This window comes from Schistocerca cancellata, chromosome 3 (assembly GCF_023864275.1).
Source record: "Schistocerca cancellata isolate TAMUIC-IGC-003103 chromosome 3, iqSchCanc2.1, whole genome shotgun sequence".
NCBI lineage: Eukaryota > Metazoa > Arthropoda > Insecta > Orthoptera > Acrididae > Schistocerca > Schistocerca cancellata.
In genome coordinates this window covers 543,076,627-543,100,271 of record NC_064628.1, presented here as the reverse complement: position 1 = coordinate 543,100,271, position 23,645 = coordinate 543,076,627, and the positions used below count along the sequence as shown (strand labels likewise).

The window sequence follows — 23,645 nt, the reverse complement described above, 5'->3', positions numbered from 1 at the left end:
GTTGCCATCCTGTGAGAATATGCGTCCTAAGTACTTGAAACAATCCACCTGTTCTAACTTTGTTCCTCCTATTTGGCACTCAATCCGTTTCCGTTTATATTTCTTTCCCACTGACATTACTTTCGTTTCGGAGATGCTAATCTTCATACCATAGTCCTTACATTTCTGATCTAGCTCTGAAATATTACTTTGCAAACTTTCAATCGAATCTGCCATCACAACTAAGTCATCCGCATATGCAAGACTGCTTATTTTGTGTTCACATATCTTAATCTCACCCAGCCAGTCTATTGTTTTCAACATATGATCCATAAATAATATGAACAACAGTGGAGACAGGTTGCAGCCTTGTCTTACCCCTGAAACTACTCTGAACCATGAACTCAAATTACGGTCAACTCTAACTGCTGCCTGACTATCCATGTAAAGACCTTTAATTGCTTGCAAAAGTTTGCCTCCTGTTCCATAATGACGTAGAACAGACAATAACTTCCTCCTAGGAACCCGGTCATATGCCTTTTCTAGATCTATAAAGCATAGATACAATTCCCTGTTCCACTAATAACACTTCTCCATTATTTGCCGTAAGTTAAAGATCTGGTCCTGACAACCTCTAAGAAGCCTAAACCCACACTGATTTTCATCCAATTGGTCCTCAACTAATACTCGCACTTTCCTTTCAACAGTACCTGAGAAGATTTTACCAACAATGCTGATTAAAGAGATACCTCTGTAGTTGTTACAATCTTTTCTGTTTCCATGTTTAAAGATTGGTGTGATTACTGTTTTTGTCCAGTCTGATGGAACCTGTCCCGACTCCCAGGCCATTTCAATTATCCTGTGTAGCCATTTAAGACCTGACATTCCACTGTATTTGATGAGTTCCGACTTAATTTCATCCACCCCAGCCGCTTTATTGCACTGCAATCTATTGACCATTTTTTCCACTTCCTCAAATGTGATCCTATTTCCATCATCATTCCTATCCCATTCTACCTCGAAATCTGAAACATTACTGATCGCATTTTCACCTACATTGAGCAACTCTTCAAAATATTCCCTCCATCTGCCCAAGGCATCCACAGGGATTCACCAGCAGTTTTCCTGACCTGTCCAAAATACTTGTCATTTCCTTCTTACCTCCCTTTCGAAGGAAGTCAGTACCAAGACTAAGTTATCTGTGCACCGTTCAATCTTTCGACCAACTTTGTTGTATGGGAGCGAAAGCTGGGTGGATTCAGGTTACCTTATCAACAAGGTTGAGGTTACGGATATGAAAGTAGCTAGGATGATTGCAGGTACTAGTAGATGGGAACAATGGCAGGAGGGTGTCCACAATGAGGAAATCAAAGAAAAACTGGGAATGAACTCTATAGATGTAGCAGTCAGGGCAAACAGGCTTAGATGGTGGGGTCATGTTACACGCATGGGAGAAGCAAGGTTACCCAAGAGACTCGTGGATTCAGCAGTAGAGGGTAGGAGGAGTCGGGGCAGACCGAGGAGAAGGTACCAGAATGGTTTTCCAGCAGCTTGACCCATAGTCTCCAACCTGTTTCCAAAGTCTTCCCACGATTTCTTCTTGGATGCTTCAATTATCTGTTTGGCTTTGTTTCTTTCTTCAACATAACTTTCTCTGTCTACCTGGGTTCTGGTATGTAGCCATTTTTGATACGCCTTCTTTTTCCTTTTACAGGCTGCCTTGACTGTATCATTCCACCAAGCTGTTTGCTTCATCCTACTTTTACACACTACTGTTCCAAGATATTCTTTAGCCACTTCTAGTACTGTGTCCCTGTACCTTGTCCATTCCTTTTCCAATGACTGTAATTGACTACATTCAACTAACTGGTACCTTTCTGAGATCACTGTTATGTACTTGTGCCTGATTTGCTTATCCTGAAGTTACTCCACTCTTATCCTTCTACATATGGACCTGACCTCCTGCACTTTCGGCCTCACAATCCCAATTTCACTGCAGATTAAATAATGATCAGTGTCATCAAAGAATCCCCTGAATACACGTGTGTCCCTCACAGCCTTCCTGAATTCCTGATCTGTTATTATATAGTCAATGACAGATCTGGTTCCCCTGCCTTCCCAAGTATACCGGTGAATGTTCTTATGTTTAAAAAAGGAGTTTGTGATTACTAAGCCCATACTGGCACAGAAATCCAAGAGTTGTTTCCCGTTCCTGTTGGCCTCCATATCCTCTCCAAATTTACCCATAACCTTTTCATACCCTTCTGTTCGATTTCCAATCCTGGCATTAAAATCACCCATGAGCAGAACACTGTCCTTGTCCTTTACTCTAACAACTACATCACTGAGTGCCTCATAAAAACTATCCATCTTATCTTGATCTGTCCCTTCACAATGCGAATATACTGACACAATCCTAATTTTCTTGCTAGACACTGTCAAATCTATCCACATCAGTCATTCGTTTACATACCTTATTGCAACTACGCTGGGTTCCATTTATTTCCTGATGTAAAGCCCTACACCCCATTGTGCTATTCCTGCTTTGACTCCTGACAGGTAGACCTTGTGTTCTCCCACTTCCTCTTCTTTCTCACCCTGTACCCGAATGTCACTAACAGCTAAAACGTCCAGCCCCATCTTACTTGCAGCCTCTGCCAGCTCTACATTCTTGCCAGAGTAGCCCCTATTGATATTAATAGCTCCCCATCTCATTACCATTTGTTTGCCAAGTCATATCTTAGGAGTCCCTGGTTTGTCAGTTAGAGGTGGGACTCTTGTCACCTCCAAAGGTCCGAGGCATTTTGCTCTGATTGTTGCCAGCATCATATTTAAAGTACCAGGGAAGCAGGTTGCTAGCCTTACTTGCCCCGAGTCCCATTGGGTTTTACCCCTAATGGCTGAGGGACTAACCGGTGGATTTGGTAGTCTTTGCCGTATGAGCACAAAGGTGACCACGACTCAGAATACGTCCGAAATGCCCAGCCTTATTCCAAAGTAACTGGTATCCCGACTGTCGGGACCACTTACTTGGCCACTCGTACGTTGCCCGTGGTTTCTCTCTAGTATTAAATTTTGTTCTGTTCTTTTTAGCTGTATCAGTGATGCATAAATATAAAGATTTATCACTGTCATTACGTCCGCCCCGGTAGCTGAATGGTCAGTGTGACGGATTGTCAATCCTCTGGGCCCGGGTTAGATTCCCTGCTGGGTTGGGGAATTTTCTCCGCCCAGTGACTGGGTGTGGTGCTGTCCTCATCATCATCCTATCGTCCTCATCGACTGCAGGTCGCCAAAGTGGTGTCAAATTGCAAGACCGGCACCTGGCGAACGGCCTGTCCGACGGGGGGCCCTAGCCATACAATTAAATAAATAAATAAAACTGTCATTATTTCCATTTTGATGAATAAGGGACGGCAGTGTTCCCTTGAACCAACCTTGCACATTATTCGTAGCACCTTTTTCTGCATCAGTAGTGCATCACTGACATGACTTGGCCCCATAGTAACAGCCCATAAGGTATATGAGACTGAAAAAGTCCAGAGTAAGCTGTTCTGAGATATTTGTTACTCACTAGATCAAACAGTTTCCAGATGAGATAGGACACACTTGATAACTTTTTGCAGACCTGTTTGATATGGGGTTGGCAGTTAAATATGGAATCAATGTGTATTCCAAGCAGTTTTACAGATTTAGGTTCTGCCTCGTTAGCCAGTCCCAACTGCAGATGCTGAGTTTTCTCTTGATTACACAGACGTTTGTTAGCCAAGAACCAGTTTAGTGTTAAGGTGAGAGTGTCCTGTGATTTCAGGGCAGGGAATGATTTTTCAGGACAGGGAATGATTAGCAGTGCTACAAGGTGCCCACCACCATGCCCTGTATGGTGACTTGTGGACTGTATATGTAGCTGCAGATGTTGTTATTAATATTATCTGCCAGGTCATTAATGTACAGCATAAACAGCAAGGTTCCCAACACACATCTCTGGGGCATACCTGAAGCTACTTCTACAATTACTGTCAGTGACTCTCCATACAAGATTATGTGCTGTGCCTGCCGTGCTGAGAAACGTTCAGTCCAATTACAAATTTTATTCAGTACCTTGTTTGATCATATTTTTGTTAATAATCATTGGTTTGGTACTGAGTTAAATGTTTCTTTTTTTTGTTTTTGATATCAATAAATGCTACATGCTCCTGATTAGCATGATCCAAAGCTTTCGGAACATCATGTGTGGAAAGCATGGGTTTTGTGTCATCGTTGTTTTCAGAACCCACAGTAGTTGGTGTGGGGGCTGTCATTCTTTTCGAGATACCTCATTACTTTTGAACTTAGGTCGTATATATAAGAGTCTACAATGGATGGATGTCAGTGATATTGGATGGTAGTAGTCTGGATGTTTTGGTTACTCTTTTTGTAAGTGGGTGTAACCTGTGCCTTCTTCAACCAACTGGGTATAGTTTATTGTCTGAGGAGCTGTGTTATATTACAATTAAGAGAGAGGCTAACTGAGCTGCAAATTACATATATAAACTGACAGTTATACCACTGTGCAATGGACCCTTGTTCGTTTTAGCAATTCCTGCTGTTTCTAAATGCCACTGGTATTAACATCTATATTACTCATCTTTACAATGGTTCAAGAATTAAACTGGGGCAGTACTCCCAATTCTTCATTTGTAAAGGAGCATTTGAAGATGGAGTTCAACATTTCTGATTTTCGTTATTACCCTCAGTTTTGGTTCCTGTGTCATCCTTGAGTGTCTGACCACTACCTTTGGTGCCAGTGACTGCGTTTATAGTTGACCAAAATTTCTTCTGCGAGATTCCACTGTGTTAATCATTGAAGACTCCACACAAGGTTCATTTGACAGCCAAAAATGTTAAATTCAGAATCTCCGTACCTGTATTTATCATTTAAGGATTGTTGATGTAATATGTTTCTGACACTTTACTGTTCATTGTACTATTGAAATGGGTCATTCCAAAAAAAGGGGCATGTTTATAGTGTGGCTTGTGTAATTGTAGAGTTTGAGTTAAGTTATTACATTGCAAGTTATTACATTGCCAAGAAGAAATATTGACATTAATGAGCATTACCTCTGTTATTGCGCTGTTTTGGGCAAGTTTTAATCATTTTTAACTGTCATTTTTATCAATTGATTATACATTAATAGTAAATTAACGCTAAGGAGATATGAAAGTCTAACCTCAAAAGAAGCAGCTCAACATCTAATTTTGTGAATATTTCTCACCTCCGTTAAAACTGACTTTCACAGAGTTGAGAATTTAGTAATGTAGTGTTGATTAGGGATTAAATGATAAAATAAGCTCTCTTATTTATCAAATTAGAAAAGCTATGTCCCTATATCTGCCAAACATCAATAACCAACGACAGTACTACTTTGATGAGTGGAAAAATTGTTATATTTTGGCCTGATGTACCATTTGTATCTTAATATATTCATATTGTAATAGTACAAACAGGAAATCTACATCTACATCGTTACTCTGCAATTCACACTTAAGTGCCTGGCAGAGGGTTCATCGAACCATTTTCATACTACTTCTCTACCGTTCCACTCCTGAATGGCGCATGGGAAGAAGGAACACCTAAATCTTTCCGTTAGATGATTCATTTTATAATTCAGTGACGATAATTAACCTCTAGCTTACCCAATATTCAGATATTGTAGGCAGTTATCACCTCCATTACTGCCATGTTTATTTATTATGCTGAATAAATTTTCTAGTTTTTTTTTTAATGTAATTTTTTTGGAACCAGTATTTGAATACTGATTTACTTGATTGTGCTAACATAAAAATATATAAAACTTAATTATTTTCAAAATTTTAAAAAATAAAACCTTTTACAAAGTGTGCATGATTTTGTAGAATGACCCATGTATCAGTTTTCAATTAACAAGTAACTGTTGAACATACCTCACTAATATGCAGACTGCATCAAACTTGAGAGAGTTTGAACAGTCTTTGAACATACTGCAGCAGTACTGGTCACAAAACTGTCTTTATGAACACGTGATATTGTTGTAAACGACAGTAAGTTCCAATGCTGTTGTTTTATATGAGTATGTCAGCCAGTTCATTTGCTCTTTTCATGTTGAGTAATGCTATTCTTCAAAGAACATAGCCTTGCCCTTCAAGGCTAGCAAGTCTATTTAGTTCATCAAAATCTTTCCAGCAGTACTAAATCTTTGGGGAGTACAATGGATAATTTTTTCTCAGTGTTCTGTCAAAGTTTAGTTGCACATTTCGCTTCTAAATATGTCAGTCTAGAGTGAGTAGGGCAAACAGATTCATGCTTTTTACCATATACCTTCTCAATCTGCTCATTTCTTGACATATGTTCTCTTTTATATCCTTGTATCTATATGGAGCTGTGTAAGTTGATTGACCCTGATATTTGTATAGGAAAGTTTAGTATTTCCTGGTGCATATTATTTTTTACCAACAAAATTTCTATCCAAATATTTTCTCTGTGCAGATATTGATTCGTACAGAGGATGGTCTACGACTGGTGCCAGAACTCTATGCAGTGCCTGGTGACAAAGTGTCTGGAGAATATCAAGAACCAGGAAGCCAGAAACGCATTGCCGTCGGTCGTTGTCCTTTTATGTGGGCACAGTCTTTATACATTCTGGGCAAGCTTCTGCAAGAGGTACCATTACTACAGTTTCTTCTTTTGTTTCTTTGACCATTTGATTAAAACTACACTTCAAAAATCTGCCTAATAGATTGAGTCTCTCGTGATGTAAATTATTGTTATGAATATATAAAATAGGGAAAGAAACAGGATGCAAATTAAAGATGATGTAATTGATTTCTCTCCATGAGTTCATATCACTTCTTAACCTAGTTTATGAGACCAGTATTGTCAGGCTGTAACAACAATCGAGTTGTAATCCAAAGGCGAGGTTTCCAATGAAGTACAACACTTAGTATTTAAAGCACGTTTATTACATACACAACCATACAGACAGAACAGAAATGACCTTCTGGATAGAGAGTGCCACTATTTATACAAACTTAAAACATTCCAGGTTATGGAAATATTATAAACATAAGAAGTTTTGAGAATCTTCCAGAATTAATAAGTACTAAATAGCAAATAATTTCTGGTGATCAGGTATGAACTGACAACCCACAACATGTCAGCCAACAATGCTAACCTTTACACCACATTTACATGTAGCACAGCTTGCAATGATATGACTTCATACAAATGGTTCGCGTTAAAGCAAAAATAGAAGAGGTGCTTTAAATGAAAATTTAAGGAAAAATTGACAAATCTGTATATCTGCAAGAGTTCATCTGTTAATTTTGTGCGACAGACAGACAGACAGACAGACAGACAGACTGACTGGCCAATACTTATCTTCAACGGCCAAAATTCTTAGCACTGTTGATAGACACATACCGAAATAGAAATAAACTATCCTAGCTTTTCGAACTGCCAGTTCCTTCCTCAGTGAGGACTGAGGGGTAGGTTGGGGAAATGTAGAAAGGGAGGGCGGGTTACTCAGATGCCAGTATGAGATATATCCAGCTTCTGTGAGAATGAAGGGGACAAAGATGAAGTGGGAAATGTCAAAGATAATCTCATTGTCTTTTGAAGTTTCCCTCATGAAATGACTATTCCATGAGATTTCAGAATGTGAGTTAAATGATGTCCACTTCTTTCCATGATCTTCTTTCTGACAGCCAGGTAGCCATCTTGAAGCTTGTTATAATAGGACAAATTTTAACAATAATCTTCACAATTAAGGGTAATTTAGCTAGTACATGAGTTACATTAAGTAAGAAATATTAATTCAAGTAATAGTTAATTATATCTGTTTCAGGATTCTGTATTTAGTCCACAGCTTTGACAATGTTCTCATCATCATCATCATCATCATCATCAGCCAATTCAATCATTAGATGATGTGGCCTCTTCGAGTCGTGGATTCAGGTAGGCTTTCAGCAGTCTTCTCCAAGTGGGACGGTCTTGGGCAGAACTCTGCCAGGTGTTACCAGCGATCTTCTTGATGTCTTTGTCCCATCTGTCTGGTGGTCTTCCTCTAGGCCTCCGGTGCTCTCTCGGACTCCACTCCAGTACTAGCTTCGTCCACCTGTTGTCTTTTCTTCTTGCGACGTGGCCAGCCCACTGCCATTTCAAGGAACCTACTCTCTCTAAGATGTCATTAACCTTCGTCACAGACCGGATGTCATCTGCCCTTTTCCTGTCCTTTCTTGTATAGCCCAGCATTGATCTCTCCATGGCTCTCTGTGCTGTCCTAAGTTTCCCTTTTGTGAATGAGTTCAGTGTCCATGTCTCGCATCCGTACGTCATCACAGGAAGAATGCATTGATCAAATACTGCTTTCTTCAGATTTACTGGCATTTTTGATCTGAATACTTTTGAATTCTTCCCAAATGCTTGCCAACCAAGCTTGATGCGTCGATAGATTTCTGGTCTTATGTCTCCCTTCATATTTATAATCTGGCCAAGGTAGACATATTCACTGACCTCTTCTAGTAGACTGTCCTTGACTTTCACATCTCCAGCTGGGACCCATTTGTTGGATATTACTTTTGTTTTGGAAAGGTTCAAGTTCAAGCCAACCAGCTGACATTCCGATGCAAGATCTGTAACTAAGTTTTGGAGCTCTGCGAAGTCTTTGGCCAGTAAGGCAATATCATCAGCAAATCTCAAGTTGGTAAGCCTTCTTCCATTAATTCTGATTCCCTTACCTTCCCAGCTCAGCTTTGACATAGCCATTTCCAATACAGCAGAGAACAGTTTTGGGGAGATGGGATCGCCTTGCTTGACACCCCTCATGATGCGGAATTCTTGAGTTGATTCGCCGATGTTAACATAAGCTGAAGAATTCTTGTAGATTTTCCTGAGCACTTCAATGTATGCTGCTCCCACTCCTTGCTCACTCAAAGCTTGGAGGACAGCTACATGGCTAACGGAGTCAAATGCCTTTTCAAAGTCAATAAAGGCAATGCAGAGAGGCAGTTGGTATTCATTCGCTCTGATTATCACTTCACTAACGGTCAGAATGTGGTCAATAGTGCTAAAATTGCTTCGGAATCCAGCTTGTTCTATAGGTTGGGCTAAGTCTAGGGTGGAACTAATTCGATTTAACAAGATCTTTGTAAAAATTTTGTACAAAATTGAGAGGAAGCTGATAGGATGGTAGTTTTTAATATTGTGAATACTTCCTTTCTTGTGTATCAAAATAATCTTAGCCTTGTTCCATGATAGTGGGATTGAAGCATAGTGCAGGCAGGAAGTAAATACTTTTGCCAAGTGATTTATTGTTACCTCTCCTGCCAGTTTGAGGATGTCAACGCTGAGCTCATCATCACCCGGCACTGTTCTCTTCTTCATGCTATCTAGAGCACACTTGACTTCCGATGGGAGTATATCTGGAACACTAGGTATATCATTTAAATTAGATACACTCAAATTTTCCCCTGTATTGCTATACAAATTGCTATAAAAGTCTCTGATGAACTTCAAAACCGCCTCCTTTTCAGTGATTCGACTGTCATTTCCATCGAGTGCGATAATCTGCTTTTTACCGATTGTGACTGTTCTCATGACTCTAAAATATGAGTTTAGATGATGAAATACATTGCAAACCATAATTATCACTCTGAGGTTTTGAATTACTGTATTTCTTCATTTGAAGATGTGATAACAGTATCGCAAACTGGTCATGTATAATCTTGGAATAATGGATTATCAGCAACTAATGCAGCTTCTGGAATTTTTTTTGGAAGATTGTAACAAATTTTTAAAGAATTTTTTTAACTTCTGAAGAGTATTTTATTATGTTGCTGATGTTAATGGTGAATCTTTTTGTTGATTTCTTGTCTCATTTGCATCGCACAGGGTTTCCTGGCAGTTGGAGAGCTTGATCCGTTAAATCGCAGATTGTGCTCTGAAAAGAAACCTGATGTTGTTGTGCAGGTTGTTATATTAGCTGAAAGTGATGACATCAGAGAAAAATTAGCACAACATGATATTACTGTCCAAACAATAGCTGAAGTTGCTCCCATAGAAGTTCAACCTGCACGTGTTCTGAGTCACTTATATACATATCTTGGTGAGTGCAGATAAAGTAGTTACTACTTCAAAACTGAAGCAAAAAGTCAGCAGCAAGCATGCATTGTAAAATGTAAAACATTTCCTAGAACATCTCACGTTGGTGCATCATACTCTCACAAGGCTTAGTTGTAAACCAAAGGCAGCCATCTTTACCTACCAAAGATAAGCACTATACTGTAATGTAGCACAGCCCCAAATGATAATACTGTCTATCATAAAATCTGTAAATTTTGTATTTCAGGGCCTAGAAAATTATAAAAACCTATACAACACCTTTGTTTCATTATGTGCATCCATTTAGAATACCAACAGAAAATTTTATACCTAATGCCTCTAATGAGAATAAGTTGCTGGCTGCTCCTCAAGGAGAACATCACTAGAGTGGGTCCATAAATGCCCCTTGAACACGTAAGTCTTCACATTTAACACACTGGTGCACTCCTGTGTTAAAGTACAAAAAAATCTCAACTTCTTCTATATTTAATAGCAAACACCTTTTGTCCTCGAAGTGCAGTACTCTCATGTTGTCTACGATGTTATCCAATGAATGGTGCTCATTCTTGAGTGCTTTGCCACCTCTGGTGAGCCATTGTGTTTATTAGTGTGCTCTTTAAACCTTAATTTAAAATTTCTGCCCTTTTTGCAATCCCAACACTTTCTTTCATTATCACTCATGCTGCAGCGGCACAGTTATATTCGTCCCTTACCTGCACCTACCTGTGAACTCATTGCAACTGATCGCTAGTGGGAAAGCTGAGCAGAAACCTACCGTACAACTTATTCTAAGAACCAGGAAAAGGTCTTAATTTTGAATGAAAGGTGGAAATACTGGCAAAACTTCAGTATATTCTGAGCCTTGAGATGTACATGTTGACTGCCAAGCCCGTGCTAATCTTAACACAGTCATGTACAAACCCTTTCATTCATGTTAGTAAGTTTATGATAATGTATTTCCTGAAATCTGAACAGCTTCTAAGCACAGATTGTTCTTAAATGAAAATGCTTGCCATACGATTAAGTTTAACGGTGTCTAATGCACTCAGGTTTTTAGTCAACGATCTGCTCAGTATTCCAAGCTTTTCTCATACACAAAGTTACTTAAAAAATCCGTACTTTCTAAAAAACACACTGGAGTAAATATGCCTTCACTTTAAAACACTTTTGAAACATGTAGCACAACTAAAACCTGCAAATTATAACTTCCTACGGAGCTCATCCTACACACGACCGTACCATTGAAAGGCTGAGCCCAAACTCCCTTAGACTGCTGTAAGCATTCTATTACTCCAAGAGAAAAGAGGTGTGAAGAATACTCCACTCTAATTGGTCAGTTTTCTTTAAGGCCAATAGAAAAACAATATTCTCCCGTGTTAGGCCGCACTTTTCATGACTAACCAATCAACAGATAACACACTTTCGAACTGAACTTTTTCCTGAAATAAATATTTAACATTCTGATATTTTGTTTTACTTTACGTTATTAACTATTTTCATTTGCACTTGAATTAGCTTTCCTTTTACCATTAACTTACTTAACATACTATGATACAAAATTTTTCTTCATCTGCATTCACACTGTCTTAAAACTTTCTCACACTAGTTCGTACAGCATTCGTTAGTAGAAGAAGGATCTACATATTTATTTTAGACCACATTCATGCATCATTCACACTACTAAAAGCATTTAAAAAACTGTACAAGCATAAATAAACAAAAAAACCTTCAAGAAATAAAGAGAACAGTTCACAAAAACATTCTCTTGATCTGTTTCTTGAATATGTCTGTGTGTTACTGGACTCTGGTGGCCAAAATTCTTAACTACATTATTGTTCTTTCTGTTTAGTCCAGTCCACTACTGTCCTCTAGTTGCTGTAAATTACGTACTCAACTGAACCCGCTTCAGACCATCTGTCTCTGTACATGCCCGAGTCATTCTCCCAGGACATAGGCTCAGCACCTTCCACATCCAGTTCTCCCCTGTACCAGTCTGGTGCTGCAGCCTCTGCTCCAGTTTGTCATCCATCCTCAATGCAATTTTAATCCCTTTGTTGTTAAATAATATCAGTAGTTCATACAAGATAATTCCACGACATGGCATGATTGTTCCTCTGAATTTTTCTGTATCCAGTTTAGCAATGTGTTCCTTGAGAAGCAGGCACAAACTTATTCTGATTAGCAGCATTAGGTCTAATATTTTATTTTGGTATTCTGTATGGATGCACACATCACAACATAGGTGCGGTATTGATTTATTTATTTTGCTAGGATTTCACATACAGCATTAAACAATTTTATGATTGTTTGGGGGCTGCAGCAGCTACCTTTAGTTTACACTAAACCTTGTGAGAGTATGATACACCAGCATGAGGTGTTCTAGGAAAAGTTTCTTGTTTGACAATGCATGTTTGCTGACACCTTTTGATTTTTGATGGTGCCTAATAGCATAGAAGCAATATAAATATTTACATGGTCATCAGTATGTGTAGATTACAATGTTTTAATTTGTTTCCTTGTTTTATAGTACTTGATAATGGGATAACTTAGCCTCAAAACATGTTGTGATAAATATTTCACAACTGGTTTGTAAGTAATGCTTCATGAAACAGTTGTATGATGGCTTCACCACAGAAAACTGTTCAGCAATCTACAATCAGCAGATGAATTTGCAGATATATACACACCTCAAAAGTTTACAGATCAGTGTACAAAAGATGGGACAGCAGTGAATGTAGTAGATGCAGACTAAATTACACTCATGACATGTTGAATTAGAGATACCTACCTTGTAGTATATTGCATCCTCTTCTGCCTTGATGTGGGAACACACTGTGGCATAAGGTATTGAAAGTGATGGGAAGTCTTAGTCATCCATGATTGCTCAACTTCTGTCCAGAATTTATGATGTTTGATTGGAGCTGGATTAGGGCGTCCATTTGTTCCATTTTTCGCAGAACAGTCCTGTCTATTTCCAAGATGTTATGAAAGTTCTTTTGGGGATGCTCAAATTCCTGAATTTTTGTGATTCTGCTTGGCTAAAGTATTATATGCTAGCAGATGTTTGATTTTTAATTTTTGCACATTGTGCTAATATGTACCAACATGTACCTGCACTCACCGTTCAGATAACCTTTCTTCATAGTTGTGTCAAATGGTTTTGTTTTTACTTTAATACTAACCTTCATGGGCAGTGACATGTTCCATAAAGAGGTCCATGGCTCGGGCACTGGCTCCTTTACCATGTAGCAAGATGTTCATCTGGATGATGTTGTTCTCTCCGGGCATTTCTTATATCATTTATTGCAAATGATTTTTTGCACTGTTACCCCAGTATCTATTGTTAAAATTTGCCATGTTCATCCCATTCATTACTTCAGAAATGAGATGTTCTCATATCTAGGGCACCTTTCATCCAGCTTCAATCTAATAAATTGTGTATCTTACCCACACTGCCCTTGATTGTCATCTCACCAGCCAGTTCAAACTCTGCTGTCATTGCACTTGCATAACACCTCAATAAATTTCACTTTCTCTCCAATACTACAGCTACTCAATTGCACATAACTGTACATGTGTTTCACTTTAAAATGAAGATACCTGTTTTGGATTATATCAGTAAACTACCCTAAGTTGTAGCAGAGAATGTGACAATTTTGACTTGTTCTATGAATTTTTAGCATGTAAGTGCTTGTATCAAAAGCGTTAACCTTTTTCAAAGTTACTTTTTGTTTTGTTAATAAGCAAAAGTAATGTAAATCCCATGACAATGACAAATAATATGTATGCAAGTTTGCTACATCTACATCCATACTCCTCAAGCCACCTGAAGGTGTGTGGCAGAGGGTACCGTGAGTACCTCTATCGGTTCTTCCTTCTATTCCAGTCTCGTATTGTTCGTGGAAAGAAAGATTGTCGGTATGCCTCTGTGTGGGCTCTGATCTCTCTGATTTTATCCTCATGGTCTCTTTGCGAGATATACATAGGAGGGAGCAATATACTGCTTGACTCCTCGGTGAAGGTATGTTCTCGAAACTTCATCAAAAGCCCATACCGAGCTACTGAGCGTCTCTCTTGCAGAGTCTTCCACTCTAGTTTATCTATCATCTCCGTAACACTTTCAGGGTTACTAAATGATCCTGTAACGGAGCGTGCTGTTCTCCGTTGGATCTTCTCTATCTCTTCTATCAACCCTATCTGGTACATATCCCACACCAGTGAGCAATATTCAAGCAGTGGGCCACCAAGTGTACTGCAACCTACTTCCTTTGTTTTCGGATTGCATTTCCTTAGGATTCTCCCAATGAATCTCAGTCTGGTATCTACTTTACCGACGATAAATTTTATATGGTCATTCCATTTTAAATCACTCCTAATGCCTACTCCCAGATAATTTATGGAATTAACTGCTTCCAGTTGCTGACCTGCTATATTGTAGCTAAATGATAAAGGATCTTTCTTTCTGTGTATTCGCAGCACATTACACTTGTCTACATTGAGATTCAGTTGCCATTCCCTGCACCATGTGTCAATTCATTGCAGATCCTCCTGCATTTAAGTACAATTTTCCATTGTTACAACCTACCAGTTAAGATTGGAGAGAATGTACAAAGTGAAATGGACTACATTTTTCAAAAATAGATGTCAATGCAGATGGCATAGTTTGTATTTATACACTCTTAGTTTATGACGTGAGAGATGAAATAGAAACAATACGCATAGTTACTTGTCACTGTTCCATTTATCACCAGTGTCATTTTCTTCTCGTTGTTTGTAAGGAATCTGCTGCTGTCTTATGCTGACAATTTTTCAAGTGGTGTAGAACTAAACTACCTAAACATACTGGATAATTAATTGTTTATGTCTGATAAAGAATTTCAATTTATTTTTTAAATCTGTTCTGATCTTTGCACAGTACAATAAAATAATCTGTTACTTTAGTATGTGTATGCAGGAGTCCTCTAAAAAGAGATGCTGCAGTATTAAAACATATTTTGTACAAACGGTAATTCTCCGTGTATGATACAGCGAAATCTTTCCAGGTCGAAACAAGAAATTGGGACTTACAGGCCGTAAATCTCATGATGTTGGTATTTTGAGTACAAGCAAGTTGTACTCACTTCATGACCGTATCTTTGCATTCACACCACAGGTAACATTGCTATATTTACACAAAAATATTTTTTCTTGTTGTTTTAATCCCATCTGTAATACTAATATTGACTACACGGTGGAAATCATAAATAGTTTATGGTGCGCTGCTGTTTCTTTGCTTAATATATTATGTTGTAATGTAAATGCCTACAAAAGTCTTGAGCACAAATATATCCGCTTGTTTTCTTTGATAATACCAGATATATACTGAAATTGTCTGTCTGTGTTGTAACATAATTTAAAATTGTCTAGCAACAAAGCTAAGGGAAGACAAATATGTTGAAATGTAGCAGTTATAGGAGTAAGGATAGCAAATCACATGAATTCGTGTGTCACTATAGAGCCAACATATTAAATGTGAAAATAAAGGTGCCTGCGAAATTTGGGCAAATGTGGAACTTATGGAGTATATCACAGCATTTGAACGCAGGAGTTTAATGTACAGTGCTATGAACTGGTACAAACACATGAGATCAGCAGTAGTTGTGCAATGGAAGACATATTTGTTGGAATAATTCTGGGAAATTGTGCTGCATGTGTAAATGGAACCACATACAAGATGCTAATGCAGCTTACTCTAGAGTACTGCCCAAGTGTTTGTAATCCTTATAGAGTAGGCGTTACAGCAGACATTAACAGAATCCACACACACTGCTAGGATCATAACAGGTTCTGATAGTGCACACAGAAGTGTAACAGATGTACACAGGACACCTAAGTTAGACCAACTTAGTTCTCCCAATACACTGTTGGGTGAACTTACAGAACTGGTATGTGACACAGATTCACCAATCCTGTAACTCACTTAAGTACCGTGGGCTTTGTATAGAGGCATATAGGCAGCCTTTTTTTCCCCTGCAAGTACATTTTTGTTGACTGGAACATGATAGGGAGAAGTTCATACTGGTAGAAAGTACACTTTGCCAAATACGGTAGAGCATTTATGTAGCTGTAAACGTAGGGTTTAGCAGGAGATGAGGGTATATCACAGTAAAAGGGGAGACAGTAATGTTCACTGCATCCATAGAATTTGATAAGCCATACATACCTCTTTGGCTGTATGAAATGGTGAGCACAGATCTAGGCATGCTTCAGTGATCTCGATAAGGCTCAGCAGAGAATGTTGAGTGTCACGAGAAGAGATGATCTTGATTTAACCACCCACATTACAAGGATGGTACAAACCTAAAAAAACTTCACTCTCAAAGTTTCCTGTTGTGCCAATGAGATGGACAGCTGTTGAGGCGGAGCAATCTGTAGCCTGTAGCAGCATCTTGACTGGGCAAGGTGGACCCTCCGGTGTCGATCCCTGCATCCATATCTCAGTGGCTCGAGTAACGTCTGTGGTATGCCGGTGTGGCCAGTGGCCAGTTTCTCATATGGCTGGTGCAGCATGTGGATCTGAAGTGAGGCATACTGCAAAAGGTAGTGGTAACTGTTGGTTTTCCATCGGGTGAGGGTGGAGGGGAGTCTATAGCACCACTTGATCCAACCTTGTGATGGGCGGAGAGCAAGGTGCGCAACCTCTATCTCTTCTGCAGCCTCTGTGATGGCTCAGGCTCAGCAGTGGCTGTGCCAGGTGGGCAGTGGTGGGAATGCAGCTGATGTGGTGGACACTGGAGACAACGTCATGACCACATCTGGGCTCTGGAGTGGTAGCCACTCCACTGATGCACCTTCTGGGGATGTCCCCGACTGGTAACTCAGTCTGAAGCAAAATGTTGGTCTGCCCCAGGGTGAGGAAGCTGGCAGAGAGGCCGAACTCACCCCCTGTGGCTGTGCTGACCTGGAACAGTTAACAGTGGAATTAGAGGGGGGAGGAGGATTTGGTAGAGTGGGGTTGAGGATGAGCTCTTCCTCCACAAAATGATAGGAAAACAGGATGCAATGGAGGGATTGGGGAGAAAAAGACTGGGGGAGGGGGGGAGGTGAAGGGGCATTGTGTAATCACAGCTGTTTCTGGCATCAAGTGACGATCCAGTTGATGTCTGTGTAAGAGCTCAGATGAGCCCTTGCCACCAAGGCGTGTTGCCTAATTTGAACTTTAAAATAAGTGAGAGCTTCTTCTGTGGAAGCATCTTGGACATACTTGGTGTTCGAATGTCTGAATAAACCTCTCAGCCTCTCCTTTTAAGTGGGGATGAAAAGGAGGTGAACAGATGTGCTTCATTCCATTTTTAATGCAAAAATTCTCAAAGACCTCCATCATAAGTTGTAGTCTATTGTCCACTAATGTTTGCAGCACACCGTCGATGTCGAAAATCTTCAGCAACACAATCACTATGTATTCTGCTGTTGTTGTATGGCAGTTAACAATATATGGGAACCTGGAAAAAGTATCAATGATGATGATCTGCATGGTATTCATGGACAGGCCTGCAAAATCAAGATTCATTCATTCGCAAGGTTTGGTCGATGCTGGCAAAAAAAAAAAAAAAAAAAAAAAAAAACTTGTTGGGGGCCATCTACTGTTCTTGACATCTGTTGCTTTGATGGACAAAGTTCTCTATTTCTTGGTAGATGCCCATCTGATAAGCGTGGCATCGAGTAAACAGCTTGGTCCTGGAAGTGCCCCAATGCCCCTTATACAGCAACTGTAGGATCTGTTGTCGTAAGGCTTGTGGCATCACTACATGTGTTGCAGTGTGGTTTTTGATTAAAAAGGATGATATCATTAACTAGAAGCAAATGGTGTTGCAGTCCATAGTAATGCCAAAGAGGAGAGATTGTTGCTGGCCAACTACTCTGGCCACTCACTCAAGATGAAGGTGCAAACTTGTTCGAGAGCGGCATTTGCTTCTATGGCGGTGGTGATGCAGACTGATCCCATAATGGGAAAATTGTCCACAGCTTGTTGAGCCGTGTTGTCTAGACAGAAACAAAAAATTTCTTCTTGATGGAACTTGTAATCTGGCACCAAGGGGAGGCAGGAAAGAGAATCCACATTTGCATCCTGGGATGTGCCTCTGAAATTGATTGCATAGGTTTTTATTGAGGAACAATGCCGAGCACTGGAGCCAATGAGCAATACGGTCTCGGACATGAGATGTTGGGTTGAAAAATGTGATCAATGACTTATGGCCATTACCAGGTGCAACTTGGGGCCATAAAGAAAGACATAAAATTTTTTCAAAGTGAATATGATTTGAATACTCGCTAAACATGGTGCTATACCTATACTATAGTATAGCTATACCTATACTATAGTACATCTGATTCAGCCTGATGTGTCTAATGATTTAGCTTGAGAGACTGTGGACTATGATGTCCACCTGAGGCAACCATTCAGCCCCTCAACAAGACCCCTCAACCAACAAGTTTTCCATCTGCTCTGATTCTCTTAGTGCTTTACAAGCTTTGTAGCAAGTGTATGCAACAGAGAAAATGTCCCAGTTAATACAAGACAAACTGCTTATTTGTCAACATCAGGGGAAATAGATGTCATTCTCCTAGGTACTAGAACATGTAGGAATTAAGTGAAATGGACTATCAGATGTAGCAGCCGTGGAAACCTGGAGGGAACTCAGTATAAGTATAACTCTATATTCCATTTTGCTTCAGGCTGTCCTCTCACTATTGAGTCAAAAAGCAAAGCAACTGTGAGAAGAAGAGTGGCAAGGCATAAGGGGCAATAAGATGTGGTCAGTGTAGTCAAGTATTTGGCTGTGGCGTACTTCATACGAGTCACTCTGATGGGGTGAAATCACTCTGACCTGACTCCCAATACGATTGTGTCCATTAACATATAATATTTGGCTTGCTGGTCTGGCGAGAGAAGACAACCACTCCTTCCCCTAGGTCTGCAGTGACTGTGATGTACTACTCATCCTATGCCACATGTTAGATGATACCCAATGCCCCATCACAGTTAAATTGTCGTCTCTTTTAACAATCTGAATAATTTGTTTTTCCTCGTCAGAGGGTTTTGAACTCTTCATAATATGTGGAGCTAGTGTGTATATAAACTTGTAGTAATGTGATGGATGTTGGTTGTGCATCTATATATCTATCTATCATCATCATCATCATCCCCAGTTGTGTATTTGTGGTACAAGATCGTTTTCCATCTTTGTCTGTCCAGGTACACTTCTTCCTCTTGACTTGATGCCACTGTACTCCTCTTTTTTCCATATACTGTTTCAATTAAATGTTCAGTTTCCTGAACTGACCTTTTAACACTTCTACTTAATTATTATCTACTTGTCGGTAAGGTAATCCTCAAAACTTCGAAGACAGATGAACCGACTTATCAAAAGTGCATGTCATCTGATGTTATCTAGAATCTTAAGTAGAAGGTTAAAACAAAATTTTTCTCCACATAACTGAAATATTCGTAGATTGCCTGGATCTTCATGAAGTGGGTGGTTTACAGTGAAAGTGATCGGTTCCAGTTTTTAAACATTTATTCTTCTGTTCGTAACAGCTGATCAAATCCTTCATGACACATTGCAAAGAGGCCGAGTTGTACAGTATGTCTTTGTAAAACAACTGACTGGTTCACAAATCAAGAAACATACTTTTTCACAACTTTAAATCTTAGTGAAATAATATTCAAGTAACTAACACAGGTTACACTTCGAGATATCAACTCAAACTGCCCATCCCAGCAGCCTCGCTGCTTCCCTATTTATATATTCTAAATAATGGATGGTCACTTGGACCATTATTACTTAATAATGATAACATATTTTTAATCGAATTTACAATTAAAAGTTCCAAAGCTAAGATGTTTTGATTACACAGAATAATACGTCTAAAATTACAGAATTGAATAATATGTGAAATTTATAATGTAAAAATGTTTTTAAATGTGAAAATTCCATCTAAATATGAGTACAATAATGAACTTCATAAAATTAATTAATACACACTAATTACACAACTACTCACATTCCTAACAATAATTGAAGCTAAGAGGGTAAAAGGAAACAGATTTTGATTGACAGAATTTGTAACAGATGCCTAGAATTGTATAATTAAGCATATATCTGGTTAAACAATACGAGTTTAATTAATAAAGTCATTAAGATGGAATGTTCTCTACAGCTTTCATCCTAAATTTATGTTTTACAATATGTGCCTTCACTTGCAAGCGACAGAATAACTTCTTGAATGAGTAAACTACATTTGTAAAACTCCAATTATTTGAATAATTACAGTTGGTGATTAATACCATATATTTTATTCCTACCATTTTCACTAATTCAAGTCTTTCCCATTACTACAATGAGTGCCACAGTTTGTTAAAATACACCATCGTTTGTTTTATTTTGTAATAGTGTCTGCTAATTAGTCTCCAATTTAGTGCATTTTTATGAAATTCATGAATCACCACAATACCAATCATTTTAAAGTGAGGTATTGTACTACATGATGTCAGGGAATCGAAGTTTTCATTAAGTCTTTGTATATTAGGTATATTACAACCTGTAGGGATCTTAGGTTTCAAGGCTGTATGTAGTTACTGGTAAAAAATAAGTAAGGTAAAAAATTTTCTTGAGTTTTAATTCTGTTAAGGATTTCTGTGAAAGAATTGGCTTCTTGAGTTATGACACTACCAACATACTGAAAGTGGTCCACATTTTCTAGCTTCTTTTCCTGATCAGTGTTCTCAAATTCTTGTTTGTTGAGTGCCATCACAACCATTTTTTTGTGGTTAATTTTTGGGCTAAAATTGGTAGTCCTGCATTTTATTTTTTGGTGTATTTCTTCTTCTGTGCTCGTCCTCATCATCATATCTTATGCAAAGGTAAATGCATTCGAAGTCATCGTCAGTTTTTGTTTCAGAGACTTTGTTATTTCATGATGAGTTGAAGCTGTGACAATGCATTGCCCAGTTACACACCTTTGCCTGTGGCAAACCAGTCATAGCAACCATCTCCTGTCTGCACGCAGCCTTGGCAGACGGTGCACAATGTTTTTACTTTTTTGTGTCTATGTTGGCTATAATAACGCATTCAATATGCTGTTCACACTATCACACACACATTCCTATGTTCTTAGCCATTATTAAACCTGTTTCTACATTACCCATATTTGATTGTGTGTTGATAATTTTATACAATTATGATACAGGGTGTTTCAAAAATGACCGGTATATTTGAAACGGCAATAAAAACTAAACGAGCAGCGATAGAAATACACCGTTTGTTGCAATATGCTTGGGACAACAGTACATTTTCAGGCGGACAAACTTTCGAAATTACAGTAGTTACAATTTTCAACAACAGATGGTGCTGCAAGTGATCTGAAAGATATAGAAGACAACGCAGTCTGTGGGTGCGCCATTCTGTACGTCGTCTTTCTGCTGTAAGCGTGTGCTGTTCACAACGTGCAAGTGTGCTGTAGACAACATGGTTTATTCCTTAGAACAGAGGATTTTTCTGGTGTTGGAATTCCACCGCCTAGAACACAGTGTTGTTGCAACAAGACGAAGTTTTCAACGGAGGTTTAATGTAACCAAAGGACCGAAAAGCAATACAATAAAGGATCTGTTTGAAAAATTTCTACAGACTGGGAACGTGACGGATGAACGTGCTGGAAAGGTAGGGCGACCACGTACGGCAACCACAGAGGGCAACGCGCAGCTAGTGCAGCAGGTGATCCAACAGCGGCCTCGGGTTTCCATTCGCCGTGTTGCAGCTGCGGTCCAAATGACGCCAACGTCCACGTATCGTCTCATGCGCCAGAGTTTACACCTCTATCCATACAAAATTCAAACGCGGCAACCCCTCAGTGCCGCTACCATTGCTGCACGAGAGACATTCGCTAACGATATAGTGCACAGGATTGATGACGGCGATATGCATGTGGGCAGCATTTGGTTTACTGACGAAGCTTATTTTTACCTGGACGGCTTCGTCAATAAACAGAACTGGCGCATATGGGGAATCGAAAAGCCCCATGTTGCAGTCCCATCGTCCCTGCATCCTCAAAAAGTACTGGTCTGGGCCGCCATTTCTTCCAAAGGAATCATTGGCCCATTTTTCAGATCCGAAACGATTACTGGATCACGCTATCTGGACATTCTTTGTGAATTTGTGGCGGTACAAACTGCCTTAGACGACACTGCGAACACCTCGTGGTTTATGCAAGATGGTGCCCGGCCACATCGCACGGCCGACGTCTTTAATTTCCTGAATGAATATTTCGATGATCGTGTGATTGCTTTGGGCTATCCGAAACATACAGGAGGCGGTGTGGATTGGCCTCCCTATTCGCCAGACATGAACCCCTGTGACTTCTTTCTGTGGGGACACTTGAAAGACCAGGTGTACCGCCAGAATCCAGAAACAATTGAACAGCTGAAGCAGTACATCTCATCTGCATGTGAAGCCATTCCACCAGACACGTTGTCAAAGGTTTCGGGTAATTTCATTCAGAGACTAAGCCATATTATTGCTACGCATGGTGGATATGTGGAAAATATCGTACTATAGAGTTTCCCAGACCGCAGCGCCATCTGTTGTTGAAAATTGTAACTACTGTAATTTCGAAAGTTTGTCTGCCTGAAAATGTACTGTTGTCCCAAGCATATTGCAACAAACGGTGTATTTCTATCGCTGCTCGTTTAGTTTTTATTGCCGTTTCAAATATACCGGTCATTTTTGAAACACCCTGTATGAACTGCCTTCAAAAGCAGATATTTCAAGTCATCCACAGTGAAATTATATGAAAATATCAGAGGAACACCTTTTGTGATACAAACAATGCATTTCTTTGCAGGATCTAGTTTCTCTGTAAGCTCAAGAGTTTTTTTTCGCCCATTCTCTTCTGTCTAAATACTTGTGTAACCATCCTGATTTACTTGTTCCGTGGTTTTCTTAAATCACTCCATCGTGACAAGATGGCTTCACAAAGCCTTATGACTCTGTACTGTATCCATGTCCCACTGTCTCTCATTTCAGTGACCATACTGAAATAAATGCAGCCTATAACGTAAGTGTGATTTGTAACTATGCATTACGAGATGAACATTGATGACAGTGCTATGCACAAATATGCATGTCATGCAATTCTTGTTTTTGAATCAAGGATGACATATGCACTTCTGTAGCTATAAGTGCACTTAAATATGGACTGTGCCTAAAACTTGTTGGGCGGTGTAAAGTATTTTGAAATACAGCCCAATGGAATAATGTCTTTCTTCAAATTTATCAAGGCTGTGGTGTTCGCCTAGAAGAAAATATTGATTTATTCCCTTGCTTTGGAGGGCAATAGTGCTAAAAATAGATACTGTCACGCTGAGGAGTCCTTTGATGCGGGTGGTACTAAAAACTATTGATTTGACCAAATTACTTTTTCAATCCTCTGTTGTCAGTCCAGATTGAAACTCTACCATATATGAGCTATTGACAGTTTGTCATGTATTCATTTGACAGTAGAAACTGTTGAT

At 39.3% G+C, this 23,645-nt stretch overlaps 1 protein-coding gene across 2 annotated transcripts in view; it reads left to right on the top strand.

Annotated features, from left to right (window-relative positions):
* LOC126175372 (probable phosphorylase b kinase regulatory subunit alpha) overlaps positions 1-23,645 on the top strand; it is a 247,572-nt gene that overhangs the window by 94,692 nt on the left and 129,235 nt on the right. For both annotated transcript variants that reach the window (XM_049922140.1, XM_049922139.1), the window contains exons 8-10: positions 6,485-6,658; positions 9,887-10,100; positions 15,139-15,248. In XM_049922140.1, the coding sequence (XP_049778097.1) occupies positions 6,485-6,658; positions 9,887-10,100; positions 15,139-15,248 (498 nt within the window). The remainder of the gene's footprint in view (positions 1-6,484; positions 6,659-9,886; positions 10,101-15,138; positions 15,249-23,645) is intronic.